The sequence below is a fragment of the Pygoscelis adeliae genome, unplaced genomic scaffold (assembly GCF_000699105.1).
Source record: "Pygoscelis adeliae isolate BGI_AS28 unplaced genomic scaffold, ASM69910v1 Scaffold263, whole genome shotgun sequence".
Taxonomy (NCBI): domain Eukaryota; kingdom Metazoa; phylum Chordata; class Aves; order Sphenisciformes; family Spheniscidae; genus Pygoscelis; species Pygoscelis adeliae.
In genome coordinates, this window is record NW_008824552.1 from 1,642,275 (window position 1) to 1,658,734 (window position 16,460).

At 47.9% G+C, this 16,460-nt stretch overlaps 1 protein-coding gene across 1 annotated transcript in view; it reads right to left on the reverse strand.

Moving 5' to 3' along the window:
* Positions 1–310: 310 nt before the first annotated feature.
* GDPD5 (glycerophosphodiester phosphodiesterase domain containing 5) overlaps positions 311–16,460 on the reverse strand; it is a 116,215-nt gene continuing 100,065 nt past the window's right edge. Inside the window, exons 11-16 of the mRNA XM_009321944.1 lie at positions 14,385–14,542; positions 12,231–12,378; positions 8,413–8,495; positions 5,638–5,652; positions 1,787–1,899; positions 311–426 (exon numbers count right to left, since the gene is read on the reverse strand). Of these exons, the coding sequence (XP_009320219.1) occupies positions 311–426; positions 1,787–1,899; positions 5,638–5,652; positions 8,413–8,495; positions 12,231–12,378; positions 14,385–14,542 (633 nt within the window). The remainder of the gene's footprint in view (positions 427–1,786; positions 1,900–5,637; positions 5,653–8,412; positions 8,496–12,230; positions 12,379–14,384; positions 14,543–16,460) is intronic.

Sequence of the window (16,460 nt, forward strand, 5' to 3'; positions counted from 1 at the left end):
ACTCAGGCTGTCACATCAAGATTCAAATAACTTCAGCCGTAAGGTCGAAGATTTAATGAACACGGTATTTCCACTCATGCCCTGGAAAAATTACACTCAAAAAAAGAGACCAAAAAAATTCAGATTTTCTACATATTTACAAAAATAAGCCCCCAACCTCACAACCAGGGAGGTGGAGCAGCTAGTGATGGGGTATGGGAAGGGGTCTCTGCCTGACCAGCAGTTCCTCAAAGGTTCCCATCCTGCAGCGAACAGGAGAGCACGGCTCTCGCTGCCAGAGCGAACGCGGGGTGGGTTGGAACGGAGCCCCTCAGTTCATCCGCAGCTTGGTGTCCCGATGATCCGTGGGGGTGACCATCTCGTTGGCATAGCCGTTCTCGGAGCAGAGAGACAGCTCATCCGTGGTCTCCACACCGTTGTTGATCTCTGGGGAGGGTAGAGAAGGAGGGGGACATCGTCAGAGGGGTGCAAGTCCCAGGAGCCCCCCATGGATGGGGAAACAGACACTGAGAAGCCGTGCAATTCCACCACATGGGATCCATCTGATCCTAACAGAGATTTCACCCTGGGTTTGGTAACACTGCACCCATTTAAAACCAGTTCTGAACAGGATCTGCCTCCAAATAGGAGCTCACCTCTAAATTTCAGACCCTGACAATCCTGCCACCACCAGAGGCAAAGTTGGACACTCCCATACACATGATGCTATGCCACCGGCCGAATTAGTCACCTGTCACAAAAGGGTGCAAAATACCTGAACTTAATCTCTATCCAAATGGCCATTCTGGAAAAGGGGAGACTCCTACAGTCACTGGTTTCACTGGGAAAAGCGCACAACCACCAATGTTTTAATTGCAAACACCCACCCTAAGCAAGAACATTTGTTTCAGAGGCACAAAATTTTAATATATATCCCCTACCCTCTAAGGATATTTTACGTCTAGGGCATTTTATGTCTAGGACGTGTTGGGGAGGCTTAATTCTGCTGTGACCAAATGCTTCTTTCCCTCCCTGGGTTCCCTGGACTTACACCTGATTTTCACCATCTCTGGAGGGCAGAATCAGGCCTGCATTTCACACAATAAGCTCTTTGAAGCAAGAGTTGTCTTTTTGCTGTGTGTGTGCCCCGTACAATAAACCCTGATCCCCACTGGAGGTCTCTAGCCCCTAAATACAAAGAAAGAAAACTCATAACAAAGCTCAAGGGGAGATTATATTCACATTCCTTCCAATGTGAGTTTTCCAGCTTCATGCGCCAGCTTTAATCTTTTAAAGCTAAATGTTTCCCTCCCTGTACGCATTTCTGAGATCTTTCTTAGAGGTGGGCTGAGATGGACATGTTGCCAGCATGTTCCAACACAAATAGATGCTGAGAGGAGCACAAGGATATCAGGAATCCATCAACCTATAGTGCCACTGAATTCCAGGTCTACCCCAAACTCATCATCATTATTTGTGGTGACCTGTGCCATTATTTTAATGGGTTTTACAGCTTTGGACACACTGTTGACAATTGAGAGCGGAGATGTGGGACAGTGTAAGAGAGCTGCATGGCATAACTTGGGAAGTTAAATGCAAGATTTCTGAGCAAATCAGTGCTCAGACCTGCACCACTTTGGGATGGATGAGCCATGACCACATCCCACAAGTGGTTCAGTGCAGCAGTCACCCCGTCCCACCAGCAGATGACGACACCCGTATCAAGACCACCTCCTCCATCAGCAGAGAGCAGGGTGACAGCTGAGGGATGGAGCAAAGGGCTCTGACCGACCAGCCCCATCCATACCTGAGAAGATCAGTTTCTCCTTCATGATCTTGACATCCCGACTGGACCGGCGGACAGCAGCGCTGAGCATGATCTGCTCCGGGTTGTAGGTCCTGATGCTTCCTAGGCGCCACCTGCAAGACAAGAGGGGTATATCAGGGGCTGGTCTCCCCAGCCACGAGAGCATCCTCAATGCAAGTGGCCACCAACAATGTAGAGACCAACAAGTCCCCAGAGACCCTCACGCCTTTGCTCCCTTGCACCTACGCAACCCCGCATGGTAGAAGGATGTTCAGAGATGAGCATGTTATCTCAGAGGGGGGTACAGACATACAAGCAGGTCATCTTTAACCACCTTGAGCATCTTAATTCCACTAATTTCACCAAGGACTGCAGACGCCCCAAACCCCTCTCTATCGCATCAGCTATCCAGCTGCCCAAAGCAGGTAGGGCTATTTTGACTCTTAGGGTTGGAAAGAGGGAACAGAACGAGAGACCAAGCCAAGTAAAGCAACCATAACCTTTTCCTCACTGAGTGACATGCTCATGCTTGTGGGAGATGAGAGCTCAAAGACAATTTGAGGTCTCAAACCTGAGACACAGCAAAGACACCGACACGAGCTGCTTTGCAGGAAAGTACAAGCAGTGCCAAGCTGTCACATACAGTGCCCTTAAACGTAATTTCTCCCAGCGCACTTCCCTCCCCAAATGCCAGGTCTTTACTTAAATGTTTCTACACAAACCCTCCACTTTTGAAGCCTTGATGAAACTCAGTGTTCACCAGAAGTTTCCACCACGTGAACAATATGAGGCTGATGGGAACTCGGCTCGACTTAAAATTAGCCAGACTTTTATTCTCATTACCGAATGCACGTCAAGAAAATTACTGATGTTAGTAATAAGCAACGGCAGGAAGCTCAAGGGGAATTTCGCTTTTAAAGCTGTTTTTCAGCCTGAGAGCACCCCTGTAGCAGACCCTCAGCTGCAGAGCTGCTGGCATTAGGAGTGAAAGATGGGCTGCTGCCACAAAATGGGAAAACAGGGCTTGGGGGGCTCAGACAAAGCAGCCATACCCAAGATCCCATTGCAAAGGGATGCTGTTTAGGCCAGGCTTTCATAGCCCACACCCCACGGATTCATCCTACCTCCTGACCACAGAGGAAGGCTTTCAAGTAAATCCCATTCTCCCTGCCGCAGCCAGGGATGCCATAAGGCTATTTGATAGAGAAACAGCAGGGATTTAGGGTGGCTTACGGGGTTTCTGATCTTCTGGCACCATCTAGTGGCTGACCCACACAAGAGAAGATGATTTATTTATTTATTTTAAAAGGTGACAACCACCTTCTCTTAAATTTCTAACCCCCTACCCAGCCCCAGGAGCGGAGGATTTGAGGAGCCCCACACATCTCCAGCCTGGGTCCACAGCATCAGCCTGACAAAGCAACATCCACAAAAGAGGTTCTGCAATTTTTCCAGGAAAATCTAGCTGGTGTTGATTTCAGGGGGTTTCCATCCCCTTCCCAAATCCCAGCGGGTGACACTGCACCATCAGGCTTTGACGGGGGTACAGATGAAGGCGGATGCTCTGCCACAGAGAAAAGAAGGGGTGGGATGGCGACACGACACAACTCACAGACCCACGGACAGAAGCAACACGGAGGAAGCACAAGGAGGCAAAGACATTAAAGTATAAAAAAGAAAAAATATTAAAAATAAAAAAAAATATTTTTCTTCTGACATCATCATCTAAGCTGAGCCACTCTGACCTGGAAGACGACCATTTTTGCTCTTAGTGTCCCATGCAGGCAGATCCCACCACGGTCAATGTGGTTGCAAGTGCGTAGGATAAGACCCTCCTTAAACTATAATCAGAACCAAAACCTATTGCTACAACGACGAGTCTTTTCTTTGCACACATCAGGCTTTTCAGCATTAGGCTGGGTTGCGTGGCCAAAAGGCATGATGATCTCTTGCCCGTAAGTCCTAGACATCCCATGGACGGCATGGGCTATTTTGAGGCACAGACAGCCCAGCCTCAAAGGGGCGCAGGGACCAAGGGCTCTTCTCCTCCTGCCAAGAGGAATGACCACCGCTCTCTGCTCCCCACCTCACATGGTGGCTGCGGTCAGACCCAGGGTGGTTAAATACGCACGAGGGGCTGATGACTCTTCTCACAGGGGTGCATTGCTCTGACTGAACAAGCTAAGAGAGGGTGACCCCATTTTTCAGGGATACTTTGAAATACCCTTTTTAGAAGGGCCACCGGTACATTTAATCACGATGCAACTCCAACATCATACAAAATACTCTCTGCTGCGCTCAGTAGCCTTTGGGTCTCCAGAAAGCTTGTTTAATAGAAAATAGCACCTCTCCTACCCCCTTGGATTCTGTCGTGATCGGCCACGTTTAGGACAGCAGCGTGCAAAAAGGCCAGACAGACAGCAGGTAGGTCTTGTTCTGGGAGGTTGGCGTCAAAGCGGACCAGACGGACACGGGGTGGGAACAGACTAAAAAATACTGGGACAACAACATAGAGACAGCATACACCGTGTTAGGGCCACCGGACCCTTGGTTTGGAGGGGAGATGCTAAATGGCAGGGAAAGGGGATGGGAGAGGGGCAGGTCGGGGATAAAACGGGGTTGATTGGTACTGAGGGGATAAGATGGAGCGAGCAAAGAGCCAAGCCAGCTGCAATCACAGAGTCCCCATCCTGCGACCGCTCTTGCCTAAAGCCTGCCCAACTCCTCCATGCCTGTTTTCTCTTTATCCACGAGCCAGGGAGCAAGGGGGAGGCAAGGAGGGGAAAACACCCAACCTCCCTGCACTCATAGAAGGGTTCAGCCCGGCCCCGTAGCCAGGTCCTGTTTTGGGGAGATGCCGTGAGGACGTAACACCACAAGTCCAAGGCACCTTGTGGAGCAGGCAATACTTGCAGGTGGCCAACCCCGACCCCCGGGGCGGTGGGTGGGCAGAGGGAGAGGGGCAGATAAGCACAGATAGGGAGTAGCCAAGTCCTCTGAAATACAACCCCATGGCACACAGCGGAAGGAATGGAGAAGGTAACACGTGAAGAGTTTGGTCCAAGTACAGACGCGGTGAAGGCTTTACTGCAGAAAGGCGACAGTGCTTCCCTCCAAGGGGGTGAGAACGACTGGTGAGAAAAAGGCCAATACAAGGAGAAATCTGGGTTTCCAATTGATGGCTCTTCTAATCCAGCATCCCAGGCTCATTCCCTCCCTGGGTGCAATGCTATTTATTTTCACACTGCATTTCCAGTTTCACAGTGGTGTAACTGGGAAGACACTCCTGAAAGATCCCAAGCCCCGAGTGCAGCAATTGATGAGCCAAACCTTTACAGCTATTAGCCTTATTAATTCATTCCCAGGGCTAGAAAAGTGCTACTTTATATAATTGAACAGGTTACATTATTTTCTTTAGAATTGGCCAATTTAGAAGAGGTTGGTCTCAAAAACCTCTGGTAAATGCAGGAAGGAAGGGGATATTTTGCATGAGATTATTTCCATGGAGAAAGCATTACATCCCCCTGGGAATTTCCCAATTACAACACACTGCAGGACCTCAGAATAGGGCTGTTTTAAAAGGCAGCAACTTGGATCATTGTAACAGAAGGTCAGATTGCCTTCGAAACATCCGCCGGCTTCAGCATCAGGCTCCCGTGGTGCTCGAGGCTATGGCCTATGCAATGTTCAGACCCTTATGGTCCCCCTCTGAAGCCAGATGTTTGAAAGCACTGTGAAAAACTGTGTCCTGCCCTGTCCGTCTGCAGTGAAGCCATAGCAGAGAGGGAGAAAGAAAGAGAGAAAGGAAGGTTGAATGAAATAGAGAAAGAGGAGGAAAGCACCAGAATTACCTGATCATGTGATAGCTGTGAGATGCCAGAATGCAGCAGAGAGAGAAAGAGGAGGAACATGCACAACAGTCAGAGCAGTAAGAAAATAAACAAGGCAAAGAGGCAAAAAAAGATCAGTTAGAAAGTCATCACAGTTGATATTTCCCTTCCGGAGTGGCTGCCACGATCCTGTCACCAGGGCTGAAGCAGAACAGCAGGAGCAATCCCTACCCATGGCTACGGAGGAGAGACAAGCCATGCGTAGGAGAGAGGACGAGCACATCGAAGCGGTGGCTCTGTTCCCACCCACCCCCTCATCCTTGCATGAAGGAAGCAGCTCTGTTTTGCCCCAAAAAGGACTCGGGGAAAAAGAAAACAAAAACAAAACAAAAAAAACCAACCACAACACTGAAGGCCAAATGCCAAGCCCCATTTCCCGGAGCTGAATCACATCAGCAGGTAGTAGTTGGGCAATTCTGCTGTGATTTGTTTTTGATATATCCTCAACGCTGCTACCAATTCTTTCATGTGGTGGAGAAACTGGAACAGCAGGGAAATGGGTCTCTCCTGCACAAGGCTCTTGGAAGAGCAAGCCCTTTGCCGCAGAAAGTCCAACTTCTGGTGCTAGAGTTTCTCCTTCTTCCTTCTACTGACTTGGGGTTGTCGTCCCAAGGGAGAGATCCAAAAGAAGACATTTGGCCTTGCTAAGACGGACCCCACGTGGCCAGACCTCTCTAAGCAACTGCCTTTCTACGTCAGGTCCAGAGGCTGGGCAGCGAGCTCAGTGCTCCAGGCTGATGGACCCTGGGGAAAGCTGGTGGCAGCTTCCAGCTCTTCTCACCTGTATCACGCTTACACTGAGGGTGGAAGAGAAATCCTGCAATAATGCTTTCCCTCCTTACCCTGTTTCCTCTTGCCCCTACTCCGTCAAACCTCTTCCAAACTGGAAGAAATTCAATCAGTGCAGAGAGGAAAAGTCCAGCTATTGCAAAGTCCACGTAGCTGCGACTTCTCCCTCTCTCCAAGCATGCCTCATTTCACCCTGCTCTGGGACCTATAGTTCTCATTCAGCGGGTTGAATCGGTTTAATTTCCTCAGCTGTGGTCTCCCGGGTGTGATTCAGGAAGGCCTTCTAAAACTGACTTTGGGAGATGACGCACAAGACTGCAAATATCTCATCAACTTGGCCTTCAAATTCTGCTCTTCAGAGAGGTCAGTCCCTGCCTCCAGACTCCTCTGTGCATTTCTGTTTCTGACAGAGACATACCAGGTCTAAAGAGCAGGGACATCTCTTATTAAACCAACTGATGAATTTAAAGGAGTGGAGGAAGCTTCCAGACAACAGAGCCACGAGGCCCTTCTGGAGGAAAGGTTTAATCGGCCACTGTTCAGATCACAAGACTTCTTAGAAAAATTTTAATCTCATCTTGGTTAGTGGTTTCATTAACTGTTGGGAAATCTAATCTGAGAGGAAAGTTTTGAATCTGCTGCTAACTCCATTATCCCATGCTGGAACTGGGGACCCCCTGAGCACAGGTCTACCAGCGTGGGACTGTGCAAGTCATGAATTTAGACACAATTATAAACAGACCCGACATCTGGCCTGAAGTCAAATCCATAGCGGGTGCTTGGCAGGAGCAACAGCCTACTGTAACATGGCAAAAATACCCGGGTAATTACGCACCCAGGTGTCGTGGCACGCCGGGGAAGGAAAGAGATTGCTGCAAGCAGACGATCTGGACAGTGCGACAGCAAAATCACTAGCTCATGAAGCTGAAGCAAATTAAATTGCTGCTCCTAACGCGAAGGCATTTCGGATATCAAGAAGGAAGGAAAGTGTAGGTCCCTTGATGTTTCTAGGACAGCCGTTTGTGCATGCCAAAGCAGATGAGATTATAGAGCCGGGGAAGAGGGGATGCAATTTCAGAATGACACATTCTCCCACGAGAAGGCTGCTGCTTCTCACTGGAGGGAGCGCATCTCTCTCCGAGCTCACGCTTTTTCCCAGAGAGGGTTATTACACTGTCACCACTGACAGCTAAAACGTCTCCTAGGAGAAAAGGCACATCACCGGGAAGACACCGTGGTTTCCTCAGTACAATCAAGAGGCGAGTAGCTTGGCCAACTCTGCCATTAGGAAGTTGATTTACTTTCTCCTGATTTATCAGTGTCTTAACTTACTCTGCTCCTAGCTTTTATGCTCCACCTTTGTTTTCAGGCACCCTGGCTAACAGAGAGGCTTCTGCCGTGCCCTCATCAAATCCTGGCTCCCCCTTTTCTTTGGAAAACGGAGAGACTTTCTCTATGCATCAAACTAAGCAGCTGATTTGATTTGCTAAATCATAATATTTCTAGTTCTTCATCTAAACGGGAACAAACTGATTTAAGAAAACTATAACATGTTCTTTTTTGAAGACTATAATGGTGGAATCTCAAAACATCTCCTCTTCTTCCTTTAAAGCATTTTAATCTTTTTCTCAACGTCCATTTCCCTGAAGCATTTACAGTTTCTCTCCCACACTCATTTATGAGCAGAGCAAGGCGTCTATCGCTACTGTTTTGAGATCTCTCATTCTGCTTAAAAAGTAGTGACTACATCCAATTCAATGTCACATCTCAGAAGTGGAATTATTGTTTGCAGTTTTTGTAGGGCTTTTTAATAACCGGTTTCCCTGCTATTGCAATCCAAGCGCCTGAGGAGCACGGTGCTCCTCTCTCCCATCTCCACCCCACACTCTGAACAAAAACACACGCCACAAATACATGAGAGCCGAGCTGTAACAACGCTCTACTTACTTCTGGAATATAAAAACTCCTACAATTACGATAAATGAAATGAGATCAGACGTGATCCAGATTAGGTGGTACTCGTCTGGAGGCTGGAAGACAAAAAACAGAAGCAGACCTTAAACCTTCTGGTTTGTACAATCGCAGAGAGACCACACATTGCTGAAGTTACCACCAGGGCAGAAAGAAAAGCACAGAGCTGCAGGGGTCACATATAAATCATGACGTTTATGACATTTCTAATGCTAGCCTGTCATCCAAAATGACGTTATCAGGAAAAACTGCAAACAGGAACAATTTTAAACTCTCCCTCCTTTTGTGTGCTGAAATTTTCTCAAGAGCTTCATGGGCTGAAAGTTTCCTATCTCAGCTGTACCTCGAGGTGAGGGTAGGATGCTCTTTGGAAATCCAAGTCTGTGGGAAAACACAGAAATATACAGACGTTGCACATGAGACACACAGGGTCCATTTTGAGTGCTAATGTTAGCTGTTCCGCACAGTCTCCATGCTATAAGCATATACTTCTCAATTTCTGTCCTTTAAGGTACTGGTAGCTCTGGCTTCATTTGCCAGTCTAAGTGGCTGTGGTCATCACACCAGCTGAACCCATCATCTGAACTCAGCACAGAAGCACACTACTCCACATTGATTTTTGTGCTGCCCAGGAAAGACAACAAAGTAAAGTGATAATAATAATCAACTCCTGATGATGCCCAGGACAGCCACCAGTGACGCTAACGCATTTCTCCTATCCCAAACCTGGACTAGTCCCAACCAGGAGAAAGTTGCTGATTTCATACCAGACAGATCCATCACAACCACCAACACCATCACTAATGCACACAAGTAATATTTCATTACAGAAATAAAATACATAATGCATAAAGATGAGTTCATGCAATGGTAGCGTGACATGGTGTCAACCCAGTTGGGAGCCATCGACTCTGCTACCTCTGTCTCCCAGCAGAGAACAACTTGTTTTTCTGCTCAGCAAATCTTTGTGTGTCTCAATTTATCCTGTGAAAGTGTACCATAGAATTAGCAGGGCAATGCTTTAATTAGCCAATGCTTCTGATGGAGATTTAATCCTTGTATTTTCCAGCTTAATTACAGAAGGGTGACATTTAATGTTACATTTGCTGCATCTATTCAGACCAACAGACACAAAATTGATGTTTCCCATTTTCTTGGCAGGAGAGTGCCGTCATAACTATTTTGAATGAAAACTCAAGAGTCTTCTAAGTTAGAACAAAATCTGCACATCTAAATTTTTCATTTATGTACCTGTTGGTATTTCACAACGGAAGAACCCAAATAGCAGGTTTTCCTGTGGGGCAAAAGTTGTATTTCCTATGATATACCCCAAGCAACAGGTAGACAAACACAGCTTTCTGGGAAAACTTCAGCACCCGATATTACGTGTATTTTTTTAAAGTCCTGCAGAAAGCTCAAAGCTAGCAGTTTTTGGTACCAAATCAAGGTTTAAAGTGACAAAAATGGAATTTCAAGGTGATCAAAAGGGGAAAACTGGAATTTTTCAAAGACATGCACCCCACACACATCGTTATTAGGAATGCCCAGTGAGCAGATGCTTCCTCAGCCCTGCAGAGGAGGGAGCACGGGTCAGCAAACATCTGTAACGAAGACAACTTGTCCTGCTCCATCCGCACCAAGACCTGCTCAGGAATTTGCTATATTTCACCTCCAGTTCCCCTTTTTTAGACAGGGCTGTTTCAGTGGGATTGTTTTGCTTTGGGGTTTTTTTTTGTTTTGTTTTTTATAAACTTAAACTAAACCTAAAACAACGCCTACTCCTGAAATCCTCACTTTTGCAGCGCATCAAACCCTTCATCAATTCAGTGTAACTGGGCAGAGAGCAACTCAAACCCTGGCTCTGAAGGAGACTCCCAAAATTGCAGAGAGGGGTCTCACACTGGGCACCCGCTTTAAGGACATCAAGTTAGGGGCTGAATCCCAGCTCAAGCTTTTCAAAGCCCTTCTCTATGCCGTGTCTGATGGCCTCTGTTCTTACCAGCAGCTTTCCATCAAGAGTAGAGGGGAGAGAGACTGTCCCTTTTTCTTCTTTGGTTTTCCTTTTATTTAACGTAAACACAAGTTAAATGTATTTTTGCAATTGCAGATGGCCCCTGGGTGAATGGAGCAGAACAGATTTGCGCTGTTCAGCTGGCGATAAAGCCCCGTGAAGCCCCCAAGGGCACTGGGCAGCCACAGCCTGGCAGAAACAACAGTTTCACGCCAGCTCCTGAGCCTTGTCCCACGTAGCGGAGGGGGCTCAGATGGCAAAGCTGGTTCGATTACAACACCCAGGCAGTTCAATATGCAGGAAATCAAGGGATTTTTATGCTGCCGGTGATATAAGACTGTGCACTCACAGCAAAGCTGGAAATCCAGCAGATGGGAGAGCCCTTGGAGGAGGGCTCTAAGTATCAGCTGCTTCTCATCGCTGGCAGAGGGGCTTTTGGAGTAAAAAGCTGCCAGTGATGTGCACACAACTCCTGCCAGCTGTAGTGGAAGACAGATGTTTGCAGCAGCACGATTCAGACGACGATAATTTCTTCCGCCAACAGATTCAGCCTTTATAAAACCATTTGCAATTCTCCAGCTTTAGCACGCACCAGCGTGGATTTGTGTGGTCAGGCACAAGCAGTAGGTTAAGCTAAGGACGTGGTGCATAGATGTTCATCCATCTGGGCGGTAATCTTGAGGTCCTACCTCCAGGTAAGGACGCAGATAACTCATTAACGTTAAAGTCTCCTTGTGCTCATCTTATTCTCCCCTTTCCCAAGCAGATCTGCCAGAGCAGCAGGTAAAACAGCTGCCTCCTGTCCTACCCCTGACAGGACCTGTCATCAGAAAACAGCCCCTCCATCACATGCACTTACACCTCCGCAGCTGAGCTCTTGTTTTGGGAATACTTTGATTCAACTATTTCATTATTTTGCCTCCACTCCAACATGAATATGTCTGTCTGGTTCAGAGACCCAAAGTGCTAGCAGAGTTTTCAGAGAGTTTACTGACTAACATGATGGGTAAGGGCGCTACCTTTGGTCTCTGGTTGTTCCTTTTCTAGCAATGGGGTAGCCAGAGGTAACAGTTGTCCTCATTTGGTATTAAAAATAGGCAAAAAGCTAGTTTTGAAGCCTGCCTGAAACACAGAAGCCAGGTTTGCTGGTTCACTTGTGTGCCCGATTCTCCTGCAACTCTAACAGCTGCTCAGCAGGTCTGGAAAGGTGTTTTTCCATCGGAGGAAAATGGAAAAATCACGTGGGTTAAATGGGGCATGCAACACAATCTCCAAGGCTCCCCAACCCCGTATGGGGAGAGATGAGGCCATCTGAAAGAAGGGATTGTGCAAGAGGAGCATTGATCCGTTACCATCTCAGGGCTCAGGCACACAGAGGGTGAAAACCCTCAAGCCCAGTAGCACATTGAACCCAACCAAACCTTCCTGGAGAAACCCACTAGACATATGGCTGCAGCGCTCAACGGCCTCCTCTACACCCCTCCACCGCATACCATCATAGAATCATAGAATCATTAAGGTTGGAAAAGACCTCTAAGATTGAGTCCAACCATCAACCCAACACCACCATGCCCACTAAACCATGTCCCTCAGCGCCACATCTACCCGTCTTTTAAATACTTCCAGGGATGGGGACTCCACCACTTCCCTGGGCAGCCTGTTCCAAGGTTTAACCACTCTTTCAGTAAAGAAATTTTTCCTCATGTCCAATCTAAACCTCCCCTGGCGTAACTTGAGGCCTCCTTCCAGGGGTTCACAGCAGCTTCCCAGGCATCGTGCTTACCATTAGCCAGATGGGAAAAGGCACCTTGCGAAGGACGTGGGAGCTGTCGGAGGTGACCGACTGGACGCCGGCGCACCACAGGATGGAGTATAGCCAGGGCTCGTTCACAGTGTAGAGATTCACGCTCAGGTTCGCCATGGTGTAGTCCCTGCCAAGAGACAGACAGGGTGAGATGTGAGTCCCCCAAGAAAACGTCAGACCCTCATCTCCAGGGGGAGAGCTCTTGCCATCAGCCACCACTGTAATCACGGCTAGATTTATTGGGTTTGAATTACATGAAATAGTTTTTTTTTTAACAGGACGCGGTCACTTCATAAGCAACCAAAGGGCATGGCAAATCAAATGGTTTGGACTTGGAAAGCTTTCTTCGCCTCTTGGATGCTATCTGACCCAGGCCACAGCCCATCTCAGATACTTCCTCATGAATGATGGGCACGTCATGTTTTTCTAACAACCGCCTCATCCTATTGATGTAAAATTAACATCTGGCTCAGATGCCTGTAACGCTTCGTAGGCAATTTACTTAATTAAAAACTGACAGACTGCATTTCCAACATCAGTTCCTACAACTCCCACGCCCTTGTTTTGGGCACGGTCACAGAGTTACAGCTTCCAGTCTCCTGAGGTCATTTTCCAAGAAGCTAAAACTGCAAGCTGGGGTACAGGAGCTGTCAGCAGCAAATCAAGCACTGATAGTGGACTCCCTGTACCCATACGATCTGCATAAATTGCTCTGTTTCCTTATCTACAAAGCAGAAGCATCACTAATCTCCTTTGCATGGGCAGCACAGAGATTAATCCTTGCAATTCAATATCAGCAAAGCACTTTGAGGTGGAAGGCCACTGTACAAGATGTGGACATCTCAAAGCTCACAACATGATCAAGTTGCTCCAAAGGCTAAGGGATTCTCAAGGGCAGAGGTGGTCGCAGTAACGTTATATCCAGATGCTGATCTTTGGGGGGACTGAGGAAACTGTGTTATACCAGGGCTTGCTGAGCCTGCTCTGGCTCATGCTGCAGGACTGCAGCAACATTTGACTGGGCACCACAAGGCCTTCACAAGTGGTTCAAGAAACACTCAGGTGGCAGGTCTGATTTTGGAGACAGCTGAGGTAGGATCAATGAGAGATTGGGGCTGATGAGCTGGGATAGATGAGAGAGTAGGCATATGCTCCTCTCCATGAGATAGAGCAAATAGGTAGGGGAAAAACAGGCAGGAATTATCCTGCAGGTAAAGCACAGACTTGGTTTTAAGGGTGAGCAGCTAGACCAATTGCTGGCAGCCACGGAAAGACACCACTGGATTACATTAAATAGGACCACGCTCCCAAACAGCTGCGGGCTCAGCTCTTCTCTACTTCCAGCCCAAACATACAGTAAGACAGCTCCTTTGAAGATACTTTTCTTTTGCAAACCTGTTTCAAATATTTCTTTGGGGAAAAAAAAATGAACTCTAAAAAATAGAAAAGCTCTACTAGAGACAATCTGCCCTTTCTGAGAAGAGGGCAAAGCTGGGAGCTAACACGCTGCACGGTTCAAATACAGGCTCAAGCAGAAGGAGAGGAACCCCACGCTGCCAATCTCATTAGAGAGGAGACCTGACCAGTCTAAATAGCTGACAAAGGACAATAATGAAATGGGTGAATTCGCTGCAAAGAGAAATTTCTGAAAGCATATCCAGACTTCGGACTAATCAAAATTCTGTGGTAGCAAGTCTGGAGCAGACAAACAGAAGCAAAGGGCAGCTGCTAATGAGGATGAAACAGCACTTGGCAGTACTCGGTGTGAAAAGCCTTCACTTTTTCCAGAGCTGACAGCGTAATAAGAATCAGCCGATTCATATATTCGTATTTTTAAAAGGATCATCATATACTGAATTAGCACATAGAGTTGTTAGAGTCAGCTGTGCGCTCCTGGAAACAGCCTGGATTCTGGGTGATGGGTAGGGACAAGCTTGCACAGCTCAAGCTTTCAAGAGCAAGTCCCTCTGAAAACATGACTCTGTGCAGATAAGACAGCCTGGGATGATCAGAAAAGATGCTGCTGAGCCAGGGATGCACACAGGGCATGAGGTTAGCAAGGATGCACAGAGCTGTAGACACCTGCCATGGAGCACATGGGCTATCACGCAGTGTCCAAACAGGAGGCTGTACCTGACATCCTCGTTCGTGACCTTGGTGTAACGCAGGTTCAGCTTCACAATGCCCTTCTCTCTCATGCGCTCTGCGTCCAGCTTGAGGCCAGAAGTCTGCTGGAAACCCGGCGCAATCTGTCTGACCAGCTGCCTCTCCGAGTCCGGCAGCCACATCACCTGCGGAGGGAGCGAGACAGAGGACGGCTACGGCAAAGACTGTTCACAATGCTGGTGACACAAGACAGCCAGTTTACACCAAGCCAGAAGCAAAATCACATGAGAGACTGCCTTGCTTGTCATACAAATTGTCTAGGAGACACTTACAGCTTCCCACATCTCTATTCAAACGCATTTCAGGATTGTCTGCAAGCCCAGAGGGCTGTAACGCACAAAATCTTAGAGGTGAAAAGGGTTGAGATACAAAGGGATCAGGCCAAGGGGTCACGGGAAGAGACATGGTGTATCCTTGAAAGCCTGTCCTCCCTGCCCAGTTCAGAGCACAGAGAGAACTAAGGACATAAAATTGACAGTGCAGACAGGATGCACTGGAGAAGCCTCCCGTGTTCCCATGGATAAGACTAGTTTTACTCACCCTCTTTTATCAGGGCTACATCTACTCCAACCCAAGGCAAGGATTTCCCTAAGTTCATACCACGCTTCAAAAGCGTGTCAAATTAATTACTGTTAACGTGCTCAGCTGCCAGATGTAAAGTGGATGCAGGAACCAAGCTGGGCAGTTCTATGGCTTGTGCCATGCAGAGGCTGGGCCCAACCAGGTAATCACCTTCAGCAGTACCACCGGGCATTGCATTGCTTTAACCCATGTTTAATAACTCAGTGACACTCATCTACCAAAGCATCAGAGCAGCACAGATGCAGCCATATGCATTTTCAATAGGGAACCATAAAACCTGGGTGAGAACTATCACTTTACGACCCCACGTATATGTTTTGTCTATTTTTCCTCCTGCTCTCCATTGCAGTATCCAAGGAGAAGACAGCATGGTCCTCCTTTGGATCTAGCCAAGCTGGCAGAGGCTCGAGGATAACACTATCACTGCAGCCACATAGTTAATTGGAAATTGGGTGGCAGCGTCAGTCATTAGAAAGACAGATGGAAGTTAAAAATAGCTCTGTTCCCTCCTGGGCCCATCACTGCACAAGTCAGTGCTGAACTTGTCTGTGCATGCAGATGCACCTAATTGGCACAGATGAAATATCTGAGCTGCGAGCGATGTAGTTATTCCACTTGCCAGCCTCACCACGCTGTCCATATTCAAGGGAGAGCACCGGACAAGTGAAAGGACCAAATTTCCTTCCCTAGACAGGTCAAGAAGAGAAGTTTTCCAAGGAACACCCAGAGTCCCTAGGTCTGGGTGCCCTTCTGACACATGGGAAGTGGTGCTCTCCCCCCAGAAGAGATCATTGCATCAGAGGTAGCTCCTGATGGGCTGGGTGAAGCTCCACACCTTGTGGTCAGAGAGGACACAGCTAACAAGGCTGGCTGGGCTCTGCTTGCAACCACTCAGAGCTGGAAATTAAAAAGTTTGGCATAACCCAGCAAGGACAATTCTGGGGCAGAAATGAATGTCTGGAAGAGATCTCTGCAGATACATAGACCTCCTTTTGCTGAAAACCCCTCAGCTCCAGGACACCCTTTCTTGTCCAAGCAGAAGCTCACTCTAGGCTGAAACAGTTGCTCAGCCCAGAGAGAAGGATTATTATTGTATTGGGTTTGCGTGGCAAGGCTTTGGTAGCGGGGGGGCTACAGGGGTGGTTTCTGTGAGAAGCTGCTGGAAGCTTCCCCCATGTCCAACAGAGCCAACGCCACCCGGCTCCAAGACGCCAAGGCCGAGCCCATCAGCGACGGTGGTAGCGCCTCTGGGATAACAAACATATTTAAGAAGGGGAAAAAAAATCTTCACAACAGCAATTGCAGCTGGAGAAGACAGGAGTGAGAATATGTGAGAGAAACAACTCTGCAGACACCGAGGGCAGGGAAGAAGGAGGGGGAGGAGGTGCTCCAGGCGCCGGAGCAGAGATTCCCCTGCAGCCCATGATGAAGACCATGGTGAGGCAGGCTGTCCCCCTGCAG